Source organism: Pelophylax lessonae (genome assembly GCF_965119305.1).
Source record: "Pelophylax lessonae genome assembly, chromosome: 1".
NCBI lineage: Eukaryota > Metazoa > Chordata > Amphibia > Anura > Ranidae > Pelophylax > Pelophylax lessonae.
In genome coordinates this window covers 764,990,220-765,013,975 of record NC_138768.1, presented here as the reverse complement: position 1 = coordinate 765,013,975, position 23,756 = coordinate 764,990,220, and the positions used below count along the sequence as shown (strand labels likewise).

Sequence of the window (23,756 nt, the reverse complement as noted above, 5' to 3'; positions counted from 1 at the left end):
GCGCTGTGTATAGGCCCAGCTAACTTGTGGTCTCATCTAGCACATTTCTTCATTGTGAAATTCCTCAAGGCCACATCATATTCTTATTAACCGGTCTTTTTTATATTCATTAAACGAAAATTAATAGAAATGAGCTGAACCCATTTTATATATAACTATATATTTTCATAGCCTTAAATTTAATTGCGCGCATGTAATATTATTACTGAAAGGCTAGAAATAGGCGCCTCAGTCATTATTTTTCGACATAATTTCTTTTAATATTCTTTAAATGCAGTCATGCATCGACAGTGAAGATTCAGTCATCACAGCTGCAGGTTATAGAAAAACGGACATGTATGTAAATGATAGAAAATATATTGGCCACATTTCCGAAGTGCACCCATGACCTTTGGCCTGCATTGAGCCATTGAAGTTTATTTACTAAAGAATTTGAAAACCTTCACACAATAAGTTGTTTAAGCTTTCACTTCTATTATCTAACCATTTAAAATGGAATATCCTGTTTATTTTATTAGTGTGTGATTAAATAATTTACATGGATATTCACACAATTTATTGTATGAGAATTCTGAAATCCCATGAATTGGAAGCCAAAGAGCAAGTGGCCACCTCAGACAACACTCATGGAAGAATAATGGAGGGTGGCACTGAGGTCTGAGTGTCCATAGCGGACACTCTATCCTCAGTGAATATTGAGCCCTATGTATGGTGCACAGCACTATCACACAGCACCATTGGTTGCTAGGTTGACATTGCTTGCTGCACCATAACAAACAATGATGCTGTGTGACCTGGCCTCCAGCAACCAAACATGCTATGCAGGTGCCAGTGTTCTGCCAACCAATGATGATGCGTGACTGCCAGAGTCCTAGCAACCAATTATTCTGTTCAGCTGCCAGCAGCCTAGCAACCAGTGATTGGAAAGGGTAGGAGAGTGTCAAAAATGGCCAGCTTCTTGATCCACTCATGTGCACTTAGCACTGTTTGCTTATGTAAACCCATATGTGCCCTCATGAGTCACTGAATAAAAAGATGAAGACTGTCTCACAGTTTAGTGACAAACCAGGTCTGTTTAAGGAGGCTCTTTGTTACAGAGAAGAAATGGAGGGCATGGATTTGTCTTAACATAATAATACAGTATAGAAAGCAGTCAGTGACAGTCTTAATTGGTTGTTCATTTACGGCTGAATTGCTATTTCCGCAACTGCAACCCCTGTTCTTACGTTGCAGGTAATTAAATATAAAAAAAGAGTGCTAAGAATGAGTCATTGCCCGTTTTAAAGATAGTCATGGTGGGGTTTATGCTAGAATTTAAATATTCAGTCCCAAATTACTATAGCTGTGCATGCATGTGTTGGATGAGAATGTGCTTGCTTATTCCTGAAAGGCCTCTTAGGTTTTATTGTAAAATGCCATAGATCCTTCAGCTTCTAAGTGTGCACAACAGTATTAAAATACAAATAGACATTGTCACTCTTCTCTACCAAACTGGCCGGCTTTTTCCCACCACCACATTTTCCTATTGGTCAGTAAGGTTACTGATCTTAGTAATGGGCCAGCGAGAACACAGGAGGGTGAAGGCTAGCCCTTGACACTAGAAAGTGTTAAAAAGAATTACAACAGTCTAGATATTAGGTTTTTCCCAACATTTAAGTGTTCATCTAAGGGTATGTGCAGGCACATATTACTAAACCCACAACAGGAAAAAAAATTAGTCTGTATATGCAGTAAAGTATGCTTTTTATACTTACTGTGGAACATAAGGAGTTAATCCTCTGCATTGCGTAAAAAGGCTGTTTGATACTGTATGCACAGATCCTCCTCTTCTTGCATTGTCCCCATGACATGTCCAGATAAGACAGAGCCTTTGGAGTCAGGCTGCACATGCTCAGTTTGGTGTGTATTGCTAAAGAGGGTTTTCTTTTCTTGGGCAAGTGCATGTGATTAGCACAGGGCCAATCAGCACTGTCCACTCAGGGGTCCTGCATCCTGATAGGACAGCCAATGCAGTATGAAAACTCCTCCTACAAGGAGGCACTGATAGAAGTCACAGGACTGCTATATACTGCTGATGAGAAAAGGTGTTTAGCAGTTTATATTTACTAAAATGATTGCATTTCCATGTTGTGTGTACTGTGGGAGACCAGATACAGTGAATGCAGGATCCTGGGTTTAGTAACACTTTAAGAATGAATATTTAAATTCTTGTATTAGCTTCATGTTGACTAATTATTTTCAAACCTATTGGTCAAATAACCTATTTGTTAATGTTTTTACATTGAGGCTGGTGCATGCTGATGTCACAGTTTGAAAGCCAGCCCAACCTACAAAGAGGAAGCTTTTTCTTCTATGTTAGGGTAGTGTTGTGTATATGATGCACAGTTACCTTTCGGACTTTACTCTCATATCTTACCCCAGGTTTAAGTGCACTTAAAGTAATTTTTGCCTTTGTGCCCTGATCTAACCTAAGCCAACCTCCCCCTTCACAGATGCATACTTATCTAGATTCATCAGTTGTGCCCCCTGGAATTTGTTTACATCCAGTGCCACAAGTCTTCACCGGTATGGCGGTATGGCTGCCCCAGCGTAATACAGCCCATTAGACTTCTATTAAGCTGTCTCCAATCATCTCTGACATTAGGACACAGCCCCATAGGTAGATGTCTTTGAGGCACTAATGCACAAGTACAGCCAGGACAGTGAAGACTTGTGCCACTTGATGTAAACAAACAGCGGAACTGTGGTTGTCAGATTGAGGTAAGTATGCATTAGTGAAGGAGGAGGGTGAATTAGGTAAGATCAGGGTAGGGGACAAAAAAAGATAGACACACTAAGGGGACACAGGGCCACAAAATGAGACTGGGGGAGAAGCGGTTTAACCTTAAGCTGCGTAGAGGGTTTTTCATTGTGAGGGCAATAATGATGTGAAACTCTCTTCCGCAATTGGTGGTGTCAGCGGAGAGTATTGATAGTTTTAAAAGACTCCTGGACTTGCATTTTAGTGAACAGAACATACAGGGATATGGGAAATGGGAAATGATTATCAACACACATACAACTACACAGGTTGAACTGGATGGACTAGCATCTTTATTCAACCTTACCCTATGAAACATTATGTTAGTAGGTACACTTGTTATCTGAGCTTTCATCTTGCAGGCGGTAGAGATTCACACCAGAATGAGCAGAAAAAAAAAGCGCTAGCATTGTTTTAGCAAACGCTTCTATGTGTTATTATATTTGGTTTTCTTTACCTCCACCCAATGGCCTCTTATCTCTCTGTGTGTTTGGAGCCTAAAAGAGCAGTGCTAGAAACATAATACTGAACAAAACATGCATGGTAAAAAGAATCTTTGTAGCCGTACCAACAATAGTTACATGTTAGTAACTGTCTTTGTTCTTCTTCCTTTTGTGCTCCTCTGTTTACCTATCTGTGCACACCCAGACACCTCCCGCATGTCAGATGCTTCTCTTCTTTGTAAAATATTAAGGGATTTCTGAAGGAGAACTGTTTCGACCTTCAGCAGAGAGAGTGTATAGTTTATTTTGATAGGCTGCATTGTCACTTATTCATATTTGAATTCATTGTGTTAGGGCCTTTTGTGTTTCCAGTTACTATACTATGAGTCCAGGCTTGCTAAACTCGAATGAAACATTAAGCCAAATGTAGTTAAATAAATCTTTATGAAGCCGCATTTAGTGAACTAAAGGCCACATCTACATAATTCCAGAAAAACCACAGACAACACTTTGGTTAACCATATAGTAAAAGATGCAGCTTATAATTGTTTATTCCTGAGAAATAGAGTCCGTAAAACATTGCTGAATTATCTTGCTGATAAATAATGTAAATTATGCACATAATGCCATCCCGTGTTCTGGCTGCTGTACATAGCCCATGTCAGTCATTCATAACCTAAACCTTTATTATGTAAGTATAATAATCCCATTTTGTCACCAGTCTCCCCCCACACCGACAACCACTATTCCCTATCCATTTAGATCCTGGCAGGTCAAAAAAAACAGCCAGTGGGGCCCTTTACATGCTTACATGGTGGCAGAACTAGACACCCACCGACTCTGCAATTTTTCCAAATTTGACTTTGAATGCGATGATTGGCTGAAGAGACAGCAATAATTGGCTGTGTGTGCAGTTGCTTCAAAAAGACCCCACCCCTTGCCCAACCCCAAAAAATCCAAACCAACAGGCAACTGGTACATGGTGGGAGCCGGGTCCTGCCGAGTATTTGAAGGGTCTTTTTGGGTACAGACTATGACATTAGATAGGATAAGATTTATTGTCATTGTAAAAATAAATTCACAAGAAGTTTCAATACTACTTTTCACTCCTTATAAAAAGAAAAACATAAAAACAATACATCACATGCACATTTGCAGTACATGAATAGAAAATATATTCAAAAACAATGAAAACTCTCCCATCTTTAAAATAAGGACACCCTGTGATAACTTGGGCTTAGGTCCACTTTAGTTCCAGTTCCTTACCGGCTCCTGTGAGTTACAACGTATCACGAATTTGTATTCTAAGTGGTCCGTTTTTTCCCCCCAATTGGTACCTTTTTGTTGGTATTGCACCACTTGGTTAGTGCACCTGCTGACCTCTAATATAATTTTAATGAATGTAACCATTGAGCCAACTAGGAGTTGTGGTTTGAATATTTCATCACCCGGTATCCTAAGAGATTACACGCAAAACTGGAATCTCGGTTTTGGGTGGACATGACCTTTAATAAATAATACATTATTAAATGGTTTTTTACCAGGTGAGAGATACAACCATCATATACATTTTCTATATGCAGGTTTGAAAATCACAAGCTTTATCTGCTTTGTGCTAAGCTCAGCATTACATTATTTATTAAGGTGTGGAGGAAGCAGACAGATGTAATAAAGTAAAGCATCTCTACACCACAGTGTGAAAATAAACAAACCCCTTTCAATAAAAAAAAGACACAAGCACAATAAAGCCTTTTTCAAAACATTAAAAGATAAAAGTTTGCACACAAATGAATTATTGATAAGCTGTGTTAAACTGTTTCATAGATGGACAGTTCATTATTTATATGCTTTTGTGGTTGGCTTATGATACGTTCTTTGTCTTGTAGTAATCATAAATATGAAAAAGATAAACTTGCATTATTTAGGCTTAGATGCTTCATTGCTGATCATTGCTACTGATCTTATACTGTTATGTTTTAAATAGAAGGCTTGCATTTATGTCAATTTGCCTATTTTTTTTTTTTTTTTTTAATCATAAGTGTTATATAAATAAATTAATCAAAAGAGAAGTGTAGGTTTAAAAAAAAAAACACACAAACCTACTCACACGTTCCGATGCTGTATCTGTCCCCGATGCTTCTAAAATCAAAAACCGAGCAATCAAAGAGCACTGATCTCTTTGTTCTGAGTCTTCAGTGAGCAGAGTGGTGGCTGTTAAGCCTCGTACACACGCAACGATTGTTGGCCGTGAATTTTCGGCCAACGTCCGATCGGCCAATTGTCGGCTTGTTAGTATGATGCTTCCGACAACCGACTGTGACTTTTCGGCCGAACAAAATCAGTCAGTACAGATTTCGGCATAAGAAAATGTGATGAGCAAGACTGGGCATGCTCAGAGAAGAAAAAACACACCAAAAGTAAACCAGAACATGACTTCACTTCTGAAGTTGGTTTTTGTTGGCCGACAAAATTTGTGTGCAGTCTAGAGCACATTTCAACCAACACAACAACACTGGACAAAAGACGGTCGATCGGTCGGTCAACAATCGTTGCGTGTGTACAAGGCTTAAGTTACCACTTTCTGCTCACTGGAGCGCCAGGCAGAGGAGGGGGCAGAGCGGCTGGCTTAAGCCTCGTACACACGCAACGATTGTTGGCCGACCGATCGGCCGTCTTTTGTCCAGTGTTGTTGTGTTGGTTGAAATGTGCTCTAGACTGCACACGAATTTTGTCAGTCAACAACAACCAACTGCAGAAGTGATGTCATGTTCTGGTTTACTTTTCGTGTGTTTTTTCTTCTCTGAGCATGCCCAGTCTTGCTCATCACATTTTTGTCTGCCGAAATCTGTACTGACTGAAGAACAATCGGCCGTTCTGGTGACGGCCAACAAAAATTTTATAGCATGCACACCAGATTTTGTTCGGCCGAAAAGTCGCAGTCGGTTGTCGGAAGCATCATACTAACAAGCCGACAATCAGCCGATCGGCCGTTGGCCGAAAATTCACGACCAACAATCGTTGCGTGTGTACGAGGCTTTAGGATCACAGTGGTGCACTGAGAGACTGAGCCAGCTGCAAGTCAGGCATCTGAGAGGATTCTGACATTGTTGTCAGGATCCCTGTAGAGCCTGGACCATCCTTCTGGTGTCATCTGACAGCAGGCTGAATATGGGTCACAGGAGTGCAGAACTAAGTGCATTCGTGTGACCCACAGGAGAAGCAAAAATCCTTTTCTAGTTCACCTTTAGGAGCATGGTACATGTAGCACCCATGTTTAGGGTGTAACATGCAACATGCCACTATACACCCACTCTGTGACAGCGAGTGGGAGATCTTCTCCCTGCACACTCTGTTACTTTTTGAAAGCAGCGCGGCTGTGCAGGACTCCACCCACACAGCTGCATCATTCATTCACACTTTCCTGTGAATAAATGAGCTACAAGTACTGCCGGCCTCTGCGGCAGATGGCTTGTACTTCTCAATGAACTGCAAGGGCATTGCTGAGCGCTCTCATAGGTCATTGATTCTTGCTGCAATTCAGTAACTGTCTGCCTGTACAGGAGGTACAGGTTTCGAAGAAGAACGTTGTCAGTGTGAAACGCGTCAACCTTTCCATGGTCTGTGTCCTTGTCCTGGTGGCAGTTTTTTTTACATGTTTCAATAAATCTATTGGACCGGCAGAAGTGTGCATCCAATTTCTTTCCCAAGGTACAGGCAGAAAGCTGGCTAACTCAAATGGTTAAATGTGTCCCTAGGGGGTGCTTTCTAACTGTATTCACTGAATGAACTCCTAAATAAGAGGAACACAGGATCCTTGTGTTTATAGCTGATAGAACAGCGGTCTGCTGTGTTTTTCAACAGAAGCCCACCGTTTTGTCTCCACGGGGAACAATCGCGGGTGCCCAGTGGGAATCACGGCCGCTGGCCCAGCTGATTAGCTTCCCCTGAGGCGAATGTAGCTTCCCCTGTAGCGGTCCTGCGAAGCGACGTACAGGTACGTCATTTCGCGGGACAGAGCCGACCTGCCACAGTAAAACTACGGCGGCTGTTTGGCAAGTCATTAAAGTGGACCTTCCTTTCTTCTTTTTTGGATGAAAGCACCACCATTACTAAAAGCAAAATGCTAAAAGAAATACTTATAGCTTATAATGCCTGCCTCGTCTGATGCGCTATTCTCATTTCCGAATGTCTCTTTCCACCCCTTGCTTTGAAACCGCACTGCCTTCCTGAAAGCAGACATTAAGGGTGGACTTCCTCGTCTTCCACATTTTCTGTGCCAGCCTACCAACGACATCAGCACCAGATCTCGGGCAGATCTCTTGGTGGAAAAAATTATTATTTTTTCTCTGAGATCTTGCAAGATTTCTCAGTTTACAGAGAAAATCTCCCTGGAAGGCATTGAGGATGTAGCCTTCCCAGGGGGCCAGTGTGAGGCCGATGCTATGTCACCAGTGTTCAGGAAACCGGGAAGTGACATCAAAAGTAAGTATAAACATAAATCTTTGATTATACATACAAATAATTGAGGATGTTTAAAATTCAGCGTGCAAAGCTGCATGCAGCAGGGCTTTTTTCTTTTTTGGGGGGGGGGGGGGAGGGGGCGTGGGGGAGGGGGGCCCACTTTAAGGCAAACTTACTTCTCAATTTCCCTCCTCTCATAATGACAGCTGTTTTTTTCTATTCCCTTCTGCTGCCATCCTCTCTGGTTCTCCTCCTGGACTCAACATCTTCTTTCTTGGACCATTGGACAGCCAGTGATAATCCAACTTCAGAAACTCCTCTAACAGATGCAGACAGTGTGCATTGCACATGAGCTGCAGGGAATGTACACTAACTAAAATTGCTACTAAATAGGTAAATGTAGTTTAAAAAAGCAAACATAAAAGTATCTTCTACATAAAAAAAAAAAACCTCAACCCACAACAATCTTTTTTTTTTGGAAGTTCAATTCTTTTTTAAGGACTGCATCCAATAGCCCTATATTCTGGGTTCATCTCAGAGGAATTCATCTTTTATCACTGTTTCTTTCACAACGGATATCCTTTATTTCCATCATGTGAAGGGGAAAATATTCAATTATCTTTATATTGCCACATTAAGAATCGTATAGTGCACTTAAACTTTTATGTAGTGGTTTGTGTTACTTAAAGCTGAACTCCAGACAGATATAAAAATATCAATAAATACAATTATATATTTGAATATATATATATATATATATTTGAAAATTATATATTTTATATACATGAAAACACCCAAAATTGACTTGATTTTAGCTTCTTGTACAGCAATCAGACTAAGAGAGGAAGGGGCTACAGAAGAGGCCAAGGAGCTCTGCTTCTTAAATTTGTGCTGACAAAGAACATCCTGAAAGGAAGAGAGAGCAAAAGGGCGACCTCATATGTCTATTTCTGCTCCTTCCCTGTTTAATCACAGGCTGTGAGCAGGGAGATGACCCAGTTGTATAGTTTAAAGTGGTTGTAAATGCTTACATATGCCCACTGACATGACTTGACTTGATGATACATAGAGATGAAACAAACCCCTCTACATATGTTGTACCTGTTTATCTGTAGCTGTTTTTCCCTCTACATCCGTTCAAAGTTAAAAACTCCAGAAGGCAGGGGGCAGGGATCTGATGTCACACACTGCACAGCATAAAGTAGGGATCAGTATATAATCTGAGATCTGAGTGGAAGGAAAGCACACACCTCCTTATTACACATACATAGCTGAGGGTTTTCAATCACCTCCTGTGTACTGAGGGCAGGACCATTTCCCAGGATTGTCTGATATTGGCATTGACCAGTGTTTCTAAACCTTTTTTCAGTCAGGGCCCTCTCTAAAATTATGGACAGTCTCAAGGCACCCCATTGTAAAATGTAAAAAACTATTCTAAATGTTTTATGCAATCCACACGTAGGACACCCAACATTAGAGGGGATATATTCTTGCAAAGAAAATACACTTTTGCACACTAATACCGACTAGTATTCCAATGTTTCTCTTCTCCCTCAGTTTCTCTCCATCAGTCAGCTAATGTCACCCCAGTGCTGAGGGAGAGGGGCACAGGAGGGTCAAACAAGGATACTATGGAGACAACAGTCATCTTCCTTATCAACTGATGACATCATTGGTTGTTAGGATGCCAGTGTCTATTCGTGATGGTACATAATGAAAGCCGGTGGCTTTGTGTAACTAAAAGCCAGGCTTGATCCACCTGCTGGCTTGTATAAAAATTTTGGGCATTTTGCCAAGGCACCCCTGAAGAAACCTTAAGGCACCCCAGGGTGCCCGGGCACCGTGGTTTAAAAAGGCTGGCATAGACTGTCAGATGTGATTCATGCAGATAGCAGAGGAATAGGAATAAGTACACACTGTAGAAGGATATGCTTTGTTCATTTTTCATTTCAGAGGTTTACAACCACTTTAACTGCAGTAAAAAAAAGGTTCAGGTCACCAGGCTGTCTGTGCTATCTACCAGGACTGTGTCCATCTCAGGACTGGGGAGGGGCAGAAAAAACAATTATTTGGCCAGTAAAACAGCCCAGATGTATGTATTTCACTTTAGTTAGCTGTTTGTCTGAAGTTTAGCTTTAAGAAATAAAGTATACCCAAAGGCAAAACTTTTTTAGTTTTGGATAGAGTACAGAGGGATTAGAACACCCGTCAGATTTTTATTGCTGTCTGTGCCCCCATTAAGAAGACCCCCCTCTCTATTTGTCCTGTTTACCATTATCATTGAAAGTGAAAGTAAAATTCCAATTTTGGGATGTCCCTAGAAAAGTAATAGAGGCGAAATCTCCCAATAAGGACACTAGTTCTTGTGTCCTGGGGGTCGCCAAAGAATTCCCTTAATTTTCCTTGATTTCCTCTTACTTCCAGTTTGGCTATGGGACCGGAAGTGACGGGAAATCTCAGCAATGGGACACAAATGGGGAAAAAAAATTTTGTTAGGGGTTATAACCCTCCCTTACTCTATCCAAAATAGAAAACGGAAAATTGTATCATATTTACCGTAATTTTCCTTTCCTGGTGCCTATCCATGGCAGAATACAGGTGATAGAGCTCCGCCTCGACTCCTCCCTCAGGACCAGTGACTAGCATAAAAGAAGACCTGGCCCCCTATCCCATCATTCTCAGTAATATAGAATACCAGGGTGGGAGCTTATGCTGCCATGGATAGGCACCAAGAAAGGAAAATTACGGTAAATATGATACAATTTTCCGTTTTCCTGGTGCCTCCATGGCAGCATACAGGTGATAAATAACTAGCTCAGATGGGTGGGATAATGCTGAACTTAAAGTATTTTAATTGGTTGTGAGAATGATGGGATAGGGGGCCAGGTCTTCTTTTATGCTATTCACTGGTCCTGAGGGAGGAGTCGAGGCTGAGCTCTATCACCTGTAGGTAGGTGGGGGAAAAGTTTTCTTTGTTGCTTTCCTTATATTGCTTCTTCGTATTATTAGTAAATATTGTATGTCATTTTATAGCCGCAAGAAAACATTTGGAATTTCCTGTGTGGAATGTAAAGATTTTAGAATGAATTATAATTTTTTTGTTAAAATATGGTACTTTATAGATGGGCTTTAAATATATAGGAAAAAGAAAAGTGGAGGTGTGACCCATAGCAACCAACAGGATGCTTGATTTTGGTTTATGAACCGCAGCAAAAAAAAAAACAAATTTTTGTGGCTGCTTTGGCCAACACCTTTTCTTTTCAGCTGTACTATAATAAGGCCCAATATTTTTGACCAGGGTAATTAATAAACATGTTGCATTTTCTTTTTCATGTTGAATTTCTGCTAGTGCTGGCAGTTGCAATGCTGTATTTTGTTATCCTAAACTGGTTTTTAAATTGCTCTATCTGCTGCTGGTAATTATAATTTATCTGCAGCTCTGTGCCCTGTGTAACCTAATGACAGGGAAATACATGGATAGGCATCTTTTCATTTGCTGTGAGCAATAAATTTTACCTTTAATGATGCTGGAAATTCCAATACTATCTTCAACAGCAAAGCTCTATTTTTTTTCAGGTGTTTATAATTTTCATATCATTTTGCAAGTCCCCATTCATTGGGGATAATTAAACCTGAAACTGAAAGACCTCTATTTATCCACAGGTCACTGCACACTCCTCCTGTGAACCTCAGCTGCGATCTTGAAAAATATCTTTCTTAAAGAGCTAGAGAATGTGATTGTTGGACTGTTTTGCATTCAGAGTCACTCTAATAAGCGTGTGTAGATTGACTCTGCTGCCTAAATTATGAAAGAAGCTTCAACTGACGTGCATCGGAAACACTGGAGACTGAAAACCATTTATATATACATTTGAAAGAACTATTAACTGCTTTTAAAGTATTATGTTTTTACTTGCCTTATTACAAAAAAAAAAAACACAAAAAAAAACACAAAAATAAATAAAATGAATTTCACAAAGCAAGACTGTGGAATACCAATGGAATCCAGCGTTTGGTTAAAGTTTGCATTCAAAAAGGTACGCTGTATGTATAAATGGTTCTATTGAACGTTCAATCAAGTTTTTTTTTTTTCTTGAATGCCTATGATCTCTTGTGATTTCTGAAATGTACAATGTTACGATGATTTGTTTAAATGTTATGTAATTTTCTTGCAATCGTTGGATAAACAAGGAGACTATGACGACCTTAAGAAGGACATTTTTATTTTCTTATAAAATAAACCAATAAAATATATTTATTATATAAAGATAATATTTATTATAGATATTAAAAAGTAAAAAAAAAAAATAAAAAAAAACTTTCAGAGCTTTAAGTTAAAGCTTGAAATTAATGGTGTTTATGAAATAATAAAAAAAATGCATGTCTACACAACAAACACGGAAGCATTTTTAACATATAGACGACTTGCCTGGCTAAATTTTAAACGTGAATGCACTATCAATAGATACATAATGTATATTTAGATTTTCTATATCAAATATACCACATAAAGTCATTTTTAAAGCATTAATGGTAGAAGTGGATTTGGTAAGCTTAAACACCTAACCAATATGGCTGCCTGTGTTTTACCAACCTATCTGTAACTTTGTCTACCAAGTGGTATTGGTACACCTTTCCAAATGAAGGTGTACGCGCTTGAGTTTTTATAACTGCACTGAAATAGTGGTTGGTATCCTGTATCAACAAATTATTTTATCTAACCATGGTAAAGCCACAATACTATTTTAAAGCTTGTTAGAAATACGTATGGGAGCCATAATTCTTAACCTACAGGTTTTTGCCTCTCTCTCATTTAATGAACAAGAAGGCCAGGTATATAAGTGAGCTATATCAAAGGTCTGCTTTTTGAATGTATAACAACAGAGTATAGCAGATTGCTTTTAATTTCCCTTTGCTGTTCCTTAAATAAAACTTAAATTATAAAGAGCTACATATAACATTTACACACACATATACGTAATAGATTTGTCCTGAGCTTAAAATTCTTTTGAGATACTTGACACTGTAGTTCTTCAGTCAACTCTGTTTTTCTCCTAAGGGCCTCTTCTGGTTAGATAGCCCCTTAGGAGACTCCATCTGAGTTTTTCTTTTTGACTCTGTAGTTATTACATATGTGGATGCATTTTCATGTTCTTTTATATATAAAAATTGTCTTTTCGTTTTTTTTTTCTGTCCACTGATGCAGTAGAGTGTTATAGTTAGCCCTGCTTTGCAAGTGCAGGCTTTCACCATGTGACTTACATTCAAGGGTGTTTGACGACTATGTGCCTCATTATATAAATAGAACCCCAGTAGTTAGTATTAGAGCAAATTAGACCTTTCCAGTAAAACAGGGCCAGGAGCAAAGCGCTAAATGCAAGTGTAACCTCTATTGAAGCCAATCAAAAACTCTTTTATCAATAAGGTGAATTCTGATTATGTCACTTCTTTCCTCCAAGCACTGTTTACTGATTATGGTCCGTAAAAGTTAGTTTTAGTGAAGTCCAAACTGCACTTGATTATCATATTTAGCGAAACAAATTTTTTTTTCGGTTAATTAATGATGATTAGAAACTGCGAGTATGGATAAAGTCGGTGTGGTGTGCCGGAACCGACGTAGGGGGTAGGCCTGTAAATAAAAGAGGGCCCCCCCCAGAGGGATAGAGTATCAATAAAAAGGGTGAAGGTGGGTGGGGAGACAGCGTGTGACGCGGCAGGTGGGGAGGGGAGGAGCAGCGTCTTAAAGGCACGCTAGCTCCTCCCACAAATATAGGCCTGCGGCCTAACACATATGCAACATACGTTATTGCTAGCATTTTTGCTTAGGGTCCACAGAAAGTATGTCACTGCCTTACATTCTCTGCTTAAAGGGGTTTTACCTAAAAGTTTTCTACCCAGTAAACTTGCCATCTTGGGGCTTTGTATGAACCCCTTCTGTAAACAGTTACCAAGAGCTGGTCTTTTTGGTAACTGTTTTGTCAGTAGACTAGAAACCCGAATAAAGGCTTTGGACATAGCTAAGTGCTGAGGGGGAGTAAAAGATCCCTGGTTGTATTATTCTGTACAGCTCCCTTCCCTATCTCTCCCTCAAGTAAAATCTTTATAGAAGAACTTTTAGGCAAAACCCCCCTTTAATAATATATTAGTTAAGACTTCGGATTATATTCATTAAACTATAGTTGAAAGTATATTTTATTATTTTTATACTGGCAGTGAGTCGTAAAATAGAGCAGCGGGTTAGACAAAAAAATTTGATATCTTCTAAAATCATAGTAAAATACCAAAAATGACATACTTCCCAGTTCTTTGCTATATTTGAGGAAGCGGCAATCATTTTAGAATTACATAGTATTTCACTTCCCTACCTAAAAGTATAATCATAGTTGCATAGCATTGGGTATGATAAATTAATTTTTTTCCTTTTTGTGAGTTCTGATTCACAGGAAGATGAATAAAATTACGGGTTGAGCGTTTTTAATATGGGTAGACTGTTTACATGCTTAGTTTAGAATCATAGACAAAGTTTAGCTTGAAAGTAAGAGGCATATTGCAGGGTTTAAAAAAGATTTTCATGAGCCATAATGGAGTTGTTTGCGTGTATGCAAGAAAGTATTCAAATCGGGTCTTTTATTGGATTGTGACAGCAGGATGTGTGATTATACAGAATTTGTAATTTAAATTGATTTACATCCATTATGTGATCTGAAATAATATTTATGAAAGGCTTGTCAGTAATTTCACTAGAAATAAATGAATACTGTGTCTAATTAAGTCCAGCAGATGACCCGTGTTTGCTTCAAACAGTCAGTCAGGTTAATGAGTATTAAAAAAAATCAAAAGCTTTCCTCTCAACCTTACTGGCCATCTGAAGCAATTTTTTTTTTTTTTGCTGTGACTAATGATATAGTATTATCACTAGCAACTAATACATGGCTGAACACATCCAAGGAACCATAAAATCAATGCACTTTAACAGTTAGGGCTGGTATTTAATGTGAACTTGCAAACCTTCTAGCCTGTCACCATACATCAAAAGATGGCATCTAGAGGTTCCTGTATGAACAGTCATATATACTGTAGAGAGCCCCAGGAACCGCAAAACACATAAAGCCTCGTACACACGCACAGATTGTTGGCCAACTGATCGGCCAACTTTTGTCCAGTGTTGTTTGTTGGTTGAAATGTGCTCTAGACTTGCACTGGACTTTTGTTGGCCAACAAAAACCAACTTCAGAAGTGATGTCATGTGATGGTTGACTTTCCCTGTGTTTTTCCTTCTCTGAGCATGCCCAGTCTTGCTCATCTGATTTTTGTCTGCCGAAATCTGTACTGACTGACGAACAATCGGCCGTTCATTGTTGGCCAACAAAAATTTTATAGCATGCACACCAGATTTTTTTCGGCTGAAAATTCGCAGTTGGTTGTTGGAAGCATCATACTAACAAGCCAGCAATCGGCAGATCGGACGTTGGCCAACAATTTACGGCCAACAATCTGTGCGTGTGTACGGTCCTTTACTCATTAGTATGCAAATGTCAGCTTCAGCTCCTGTAGTCAAACTTTGCCTCCCTATGCCTCACTATTGGTTGTTGAGAAGACCCTCGATAATTATAGGCCAACAGTGAATTATGGAAGGCATCAGGTAATATGATTTTTCTCAAAAGGAGCTGGTTAAGACCTAGGCCGGCCATACACAGAGTAAATTTCTTTCCTGCAACCATGGTTGCAGGATTCCTGTACCCAAGTTGATTGATCGATGAACTTGTTACATTCAACCTACCCATTAATGGTTTGAATCTCGGCCGGTTCCAAGATTCAAACTGTGTATGACCAGCCTTACATAAATGAGTTTCTTGGGTTTGGGTCCTTCTAAGGCACTCTATAAGGTATGTGCACTGTTTAGACAGGCTTTGCTAAGTGTCTGCTTTTTAGGTCTACTAATGTTTGGAAGACTTGAAAAGAAGGCAAGTTGACTTTAGCCTCAATAAAGTCAATTGAATCATTTGTGCCATGCCTTTTCAATGGTTCTTAAATGTACCGACTGGTTCCTGAATTCTTTCATGTGTGCACCTTTAGCCATGTATATTGGCAGGCCAAGGTCTGTAATAGTCTGAGGATACAATAACATGAATAATAATTGATCCGAGCCTCATAAAGCTGAACCTACAGTATACATTAAAACCAGTAAACAGAATAAATATGGTCCCTTCATGGCTTTTTTCCACAAGAGAAACATAAATTATATTCATAGCGTCCCTTTAGACTATGTTGAGTGAAAAGAGACAATTAGCTGCATATGTGTGATTATGATCATGTACCAAATGGCCATTCTCTGATATACCAAATTTTTTTGGTCAAAATTCAATTTTTTTTCCAGCCCAGTGAAGCAGTCAGGAGTAATGCTTATTTTGTATTTTCATTTTTTCTCCTGATTGGTTGTGTAACGTAAATCGTTACACTTTTAATTAATATGTCTTTAAAGGTAATTTTAGCCTAAATTGAAACTGAAATGTAAAAGCAAAAATATCTGCAGTGCAAGGAAGTCATAATTATTGTTTTTACAATGTTATTTTCATGTGTACTGTAATAGGCTATAACTGGTAGCTCTCACAGGAGGTGATTCATTAGGCTTTGTTACCTGGTAATGTTTCCTTTTGGGTCATAACAAAAGGTAGAGAAGGGAATTAGACCATTATTTTATGTAAAGGATTTATATTAATAATCCCTACAGCATCAAAGAGCTCCATTGTGATTCATTTCACCTTTTCTTGGTATTCAGAAAAAAAAAATCATGAGCCAATAGGATGAGTAACCTTTGGCTTTGACTGATTGCTGTATTGCAGGACAATTATTTACTTACCGTATTCCAATTCAGAATAGCACATAAATTAACATCGTGTAACTTCGGTTCCCTTGAATGCTTTTAAAGGTGTCTTTTTTTTTTCTTTTTCTATTTTTTTTTTATAATGTTTTAAAGGACACATGTTTAGCCTTTTCCTTTTTTTGTAAATTGACTTATCAAGTATTTATGAAGCAACATTCAAAACTTTTTATTGTTACTGAAAAAACAAACTGCTGTAATTGCAAATGCTGTGCACATTTGATGAATAAAGTGACTTTTTTTTATGAAACTGTAATTTATTTGTGTACTTTACTGCATTGTCAGATAGATATTATGCAAAAATTGAAAAAAAAAAATCTTTATTAAAGAAATACTGTGACTAAGACTTTCTTAAAGGGTTCAGAAATGCTTAATGACTTTATAAGACTTCATGATCTGCTGTCAGTGCAGAACTGAAGGATAAAGAAATTCCATTTCTCACTAAAGACGAAAAATAAGTCTGCAGATTTGAGAGGCTTAGTATTAAGTCTTACGAATTCTAAAACGATATTATTTTCTGAGTAGCCTTAGCAAAAGTTAAAAAAAAAAATATATATATATATATATATATATATATATATATATACTAAAAATATAATGTTTAATTTTCTTTCTAATTTTTCTTATTAATAACTAAAAGAGTAAATGACTGAATGAGTAGGCTATAGGTAGCAAAGCTGCCTTAATGTGAATGTAAGTTTAAGAATCTATTCATCAAACACTGTAAGAGGCACGACCACCCTTTAAATTGTATTGCAGGCGTGGTTCCTCTCCCTGACCCGAGGGCCTACCAAATTAGGGAAAGAGTGTTTCCTTAATTATATATTCTGACATCCTCTGGTTTGATGAGATAACCGTATTATTATCTAGGATACTTTAGGGATTTGTGTGCATGGATGTGCAGATGGATGGAGGAATGGATGTACTTATATGAATATATGCTTGAATCTACCTGTCTGAGGTTATGCTGGTATGTTTGGAAGGATGGATGAATGCACTTTATTATGTGCGGGTATGGATGAATGTACTTGTTTGATCATAAGCTTGCTTGTATGTACAAATGGCTACAATTATAGAGCCATTTATTCTAAACTGTACACAGATGTTTCAGACTTTTTGGCCGTCAGTGTATAGAAACCAGGGCCTGTATTAAGTAGGCCGTAAAGTGTATATACAGTATCTCACAAAGTGAGTACACCCCTCACATTTTTATAAATATTTTATTATAGCTTTTCATGTGACAACATTGAAGAAATTACACTTTGCTACAATGTAAAGTAGTGAGTGTACAGCTTGTATAACAGTGTAAATTTGCTGTCCCCTCAAAATAACTCAACATGCAGCCATTAATGTCTAAACCGATGGCAACAAAAATGAGTACACCCCCTAAGTGAAAATGTCCAAATTGGGCCCAAAGTGTCAATATTTTGTGTGGCCACCATTATTTTCCAGCACTGCCTTAACCCTCTTGGGCATGGAGTTCACCAGAGCTTCACAGGTTGCCACTGGAGTCCTCTTCCACTCCTCCATGGCAACATCCCAGAGCTGGTGGATGGTAGGGACCTTGCGCTCCTCCACCTTCCAATTGAGGATGCCCCACAGATGCTCAATAGGGTTTAGGTCTGGAGACATGCTTGGCCAGTCCATCCCCTTTACCTCCAGCTTCATTAGCAAGACATTGGTCATCTTGGAGGTGTGTTTGGGGTCGTTATCATGTTGGAATACTGCCCTGGGGCCCAGTCTCCAAAGGGAGGGGGATCATGCTCTGCTTCAGTATGTCACAGTACATGTTGGCATTCGCGGTTCCCTCAATGAACTGTAGCTCCCCAGTGGCGGCAGCACTCATGCAGCCCCAGACCATGACACTCTCACCACCACGCTTGACTGTAGGCAAGACACACTTGTCTTTGTACTCCTCACCTGGTTGCCGGACACACACACTTGACACCATCTGAACCAAATAAGTTTATCTTGGTCTCATCAGACCACAGGGCATGGTTCCAGTAATCCATGTCCTTAGTCTGCTTGTCTTTTGCAAACTGTTTGTGAACTTTCTTTTGCATCATCTTTAGAAGAGGCTTCCTTCTGGGATGACAGCCATGCAGACCAATTTGATGCAGTGTGCGGCGTATGGTATGAGCACTGACAGGCTGACCCCCCACCCCTTCATCCTCTGCAGCAAAGCTGGCAGCACTCATACATCTATTTCCCAAAAACAACCTCTGGATATGACGCTGAGCATGTGCACTCAACTTCTTTGGTCGACCATGGCGAGGCCTGTTCTGAGTGGAACCTGTCCTGTTAAACCACTGTATGGTCTTGGCCACCGTGCTGCAACTCAGTTTTAGGGTCTTGGCAATCTTCTTATTGCCTAGGCCATCTTTATGTAGAGCAACAATTCTTTTTTTTAGCCCCTTAAGAGAGTTCTTTGCCATGAGGTGCCATGTTGAACTTCCAGTGACCAGTATGAGTGAGTGAGAGCGATAACACCAAATTTAACACACCTGCTCCCCATTCACACCTGAGACCTTGTAAAACTAACGAGTCACATGACACCGGATAGGGAAAATGGCTAATTGGGCCCAATTTAGACATTTTCACTTAGGGGTGTACTGACTTTTGTTGCCAGTGATTAAGACATTAATAGCTGTGTGTTGAGTTATTTTGGGGGGACAGCAAATTTACACTGTTAAACAAGCTGTACACTCACTACTTTACATTGTAGCAAAGTGTAATTTCTTCAGTGTTGTCATATGAAAAGATATAATAAAAATATTTACAAAAATGTGAGGGATGTACTTACTTTTGTGAGATACTGTAAATCTAACAATTAACGTCTTTTATTTTCTCCCTTTTGGTTTGTTAAATGTAAATTTGAAGACATTTTTTTTAATTCTGTTCACTGAATGCAAAAATACCTGTTATCTTGCCAAAAATCTAGTGAGCTGATAAAGCTGGCCATACATTATACCATTTTTGTGATTTCCTTTAGATTTCAACCTTCAACTATGTAGTGCAAGGGCCTGGCTGATTACATGTAAATTGAAAAAGTTTAGATTTGACCTCATATTATATGGTTTTGGTAAATCTAAAGGAGAAATGTAAAAAAAGGATTGTATAATGTATGACTAGCCTAACTTCCTGTGCTCTCTTCTTGTGCTGCATTGTTATCAGCATTGTTTCCAGTTCTCTGCATGGACCGCAGAATATCTTCCTCCCACGTTATGGAAATGAGGAGAGAGGGCGGCATTCTGTAGTCCAAACATACATTCCTCCCTAGGGCGACAATCATTACCCACCATAGATGCATTGTAACCCTAGGCAATCTGTTACTGGTAGGATCAACAAACGAATGCAGCCATCACACCTAAGAACTGGTAGGCTGCAATGGATTACATTTTTGTTCTTGAGTTTAGATACTTTTTAGGGAGCAATGAGAAAGCAAAAGGGGCATAAAAGAGATACATTAAATGAGGCATAATCCCCTTATCTTTTGGATTTGCGGTGAAGGTAAGACATACAGATAAAGATTCCTTCTGTTTTAAGAAGGCTCCAATGTTAATTAAACTGTTTTTTTGGAGAATTTGTTGGTATTCTTTAGCCCATATAACCATAAACTGTCTGGGTATACTTTGGGCTCATTCACATGGAGTTTGGTCCACTCTATTAAATAGTGGATCCATGAGCAAATCCCCTGCTGAATTAGAGCCGGGGCCATTCAATTGTGTCTGGTGGACTTGTGATAGCTCTATGGGCGGCCGGATGTAAATGGACCTATTTGTTTAAATCAGGCCACCCCTGAACCATCATGTTTAAAGCCTGCCATAGATGATGCGATTCTCTTGCATGGAAAGAAACTTGTTTGATTCGACCATTAACACAGTCAGTGTTGATGGGGCAATCTCTCCCGCAGGGCTATTTTGTTCTCCAAGCAGGGGGGTAAGGTGACTCACCGAGAGCTGTTCCTGCACGGAGAGCGCAGTGATTATTGCTTGCAGCTATAGCTGCTGGCAATAATCACATCCTAAAAATTGAACATGCTAGTAGTGCCAAGTCAATCGATGGATTTTGTTCTCTGAGCAGGGGGGGGGGGGGGGGTGGGTGGTTAGGGTGACTCACGGAGAGCCGTTCCTGCACGGAGAGCGCAGTGATTATTGTTAGCAGCTATAGCTGCTGGCAATAATCACATCCTAAAAATTGGACATGCTAGTTGTGCCAAGTCTATAATCCCATCCTAAAAATTTGACATGCTAGTTGTGCCAAGTCAATTGATGGATTTTATTCTACGAGCAGGGGTTGGGGTGTGTGGCTAGGGTGACTCACGGAGAGCCGTTCCTGCACGGAGAGCGCAGTGATTATTGCTAACAGCTATAGCTGCTGGCAATAATCACATCCTAAAAATTGGACATGCTGGTTGTGCCAAGTCAATTGATGGATTTTGTTCTCTGAGCAGGGGGGGTGGGTGGTTAGGGGGACTCACCGAGAGCCGTTCCTTCATGGAGAGCGCAGTGATTATTGCTTGCAGCTATAGCTGCTGGCAATAATCACATCCTAAAAATTGGACATGCTAGTAGTGCCAAGTCAATTTATGGATTTTGTTCTCCGACCGGGGGGGGGGGGGGTTATTAGGGTGACTCAGGGAGAGCCGTTCCTGCACAGAGAGCGCAGTGATCATTGCTTGCAGCTGTAGCTGCTGGCAATAATCACATCCTAAAAATTGGACATGCTAGTTGTGCCATGTCAATTGAAGGATTGACTTGGGTCTAATCTGCCTGCCCATACATGGTTTGAATGTTGGCCAGTCCATGATGAACCAGCCAAGATTAGAACCATCTATGTCTGGATTAAGTCGTCAAAAAAAAGGACACTAACCTGTGCGTACTTGGTGGTAGGCAGCTGTCCGTAAAGCCGCATGGGGCTTCCGATCAGGTCTGCCTGAAAAGCTGACAGGTGGACCTGATCAGAAAGCCTGCTAATATACCTAAAGCTGTTCAGGCACTGATTGTACAATGTTGTGTAATATGGCTTTTTAATAAACTATATTGACAGTTGTTATAAAAAATGTAAAAAACGATCTTTAGTATATTTATTTGGAAAATACTACTTTTAACTATTCATAACGTAATTCTTGCATTTTTTAAAAATACTTCTTGCTATGCTGTGTAAGTTAACAAGACAATGGTGAGTGTTTTCAAGCAGCATTATATGATTACATGAATAATGGAATAATCTTTAGGAGTGCAGTCGGAGGTGCGCAGTGCTAATGCGTGTTCATTCACATGTTCCCATCATTTTCATCCCCCACCCAAATGCCTAGCCACAAATGTGATTACATTGAGTCATGTTTCTTGACACAGATAAGCTTTTCAGTCAAACTAGTTAAAATATATCTTCCGTTTTTTTGCATGAGATTAGCTGTTTACACCTTTGACCACCAGTTAGTATGTCTAACATGGGTTTTTATTAATTTTATTAGGCAACAATCAAAGTAAACCCATATAGCTGAAGGAGATATAAACGTATTGAGCTGTGGGAAGTACAGAGTAAAATGGTCTATGAGGCTCCATTCCCACATTTCCATCTAAGGGATCCATTTATAATGCACAATGTGCTTTCCGCCCGCAGGACTGACGCAAGCAAAGGCTGATTTATTTTTATAAAAGAGGAATCATGAGTGAACATGGATGCTGAAGACTCCACATCATTTTATGAATGAATCTAAAAATGCAAACATGACAGTACGATAAAAACACATCCTACCTGCATTTTAGAGTATTATTGTGCAATTTGAGGGCCATAGATATTAAAGTATATACGTTTTCATTAGGTCTGGGCCCTGTTATCACCGAAAGTAAAAGAGAATCACACATTTTGGGTTGTTCCCAGAACAGAAATAGAGGGAATATTTTCCTATGAGGACACTAGTTCTGGTGACCCAGGTAACAACCAAGAATTAACTCACTTCCTGTTATGGCTGTGGGACAGGAAGTGGAGGGAATTATCTCCAATAGGACACAGATGTGAAAATAATAATAACAATAATAATAATAAGAGGAAAAAGAAGAAATTGACAGGAGTTAAAACCCTCCTTTGCTCTACTTGACATGAAAAATGTTTGCCTTTAGTTCTACTTCAATGATAATGCATTTTCCTGTGTTTTAACCTTTCTACGATGTACTGCGGCAGGCAGCCGCTCCTGCGCGAATCGCCGTAACTGTACAGCGGTCGCGAGCAGGTGGCTAGGGGGCGAGCACGCACCCCTGGCGGCCTGCTCCCGCCCCCGCTTGTCAGTGGGGAAGCCGATACAGCGGACAAGCGGCTCCTATTGCCGCCTGACACCCGCGATCGTTCCCCGCTGAGAGAGAAGAACGGTCAGCTGTTGTAAACACAGCTGACCGTTCTTCTCCCTGGAATGATCATAGAGCTCCTGTGATCCTTCTATATAGGATTACAGATCTCTATGGTCATTCCATAAGCCACGCCCCCCCCCCCCACAGTTAGAAACACTCTCCTAGGCTTAACCCTTTGATCACCCATAGTGTTAACCCCTTCCCTGCCAGTGTCATTATTACAGTTAGAGTGCATATTTTTAGCAATGATTATTGTAGTAATGTCACTGCCCCCCCCCCCCCCCCCCCAAAAGTGTAAAAAAGGTCAGTTAGGGGTCGGATCTGTCTGCTGCAATGTCGCAGTACTGCAAAAAAATCACAGATCGCCGCCATTACTAGTAAAAAAAAAAAAAACAATAAAAATGACATAACTCTTTCCCGTAGTTAGTAGGCGCAATAACTTTTGTGCAAACCAATCAAAATATGCTTATTGCGAAATTGGTCTAAACTGTTAAAAAAATTTAGATTTTTAATTTTTTTTTGGAATGTTATATAGCAGAATGTGAAAAACGTTGATTTTGTTTTCAAAATTGTTGCTCTTTTTTTGTGTATAAAGCAAAAAATAAAAATCGCACAGGTGATCGAATACCACCAAAAGAAAGCTCTATTTGTCAGAAAAAAAGGACGTAAATTTTGTTTGGGTACATCGTCGCACAACCACGCAATTGTCAGTTAAAGTCACGCAGTGCCAAGTTGAAAAAAGTGGCCTGGTCATTAACCGCCTTAGCGGTAATCCCGAGCGTGACTCGGGGTTGATTTTTCATTGCAGGATCAGTAACCCC

General features: G+C 39.6%; 1 protein-coding gene across 7 annotated transcripts in view; it reads left to right on the top strand.

Moving 5' to 3' along the window:
* PCDH7 (protocadherin 7) overlaps window positions 1–23,756 on the top strand; it is a 1,094,762-nt gene that overhangs the window by 39,710 nt on the left and 1,031,296 nt on the right. For 2 of the 7 annotated variants that reach the window (XM_082267601.1, XM_082267602.1), the window contains one exon: window positions 11,368–11,712. The exons of the other annotated variants lie outside the window; for them this stretch is intronic. In XM_082267601.1, coding sequence (XP_082123727.1) covers window positions 11,368–11,409 — 42 coding nt within the window. In that variant the 3' untranslated portion in view covers window positions 11,410–11,712. Of the gene's footprint in view, window positions 1–11,367; window positions 11,713–23,756 lie in introns of those variants that run through there. 7 annotated transcript variants of the gene reach the window in all.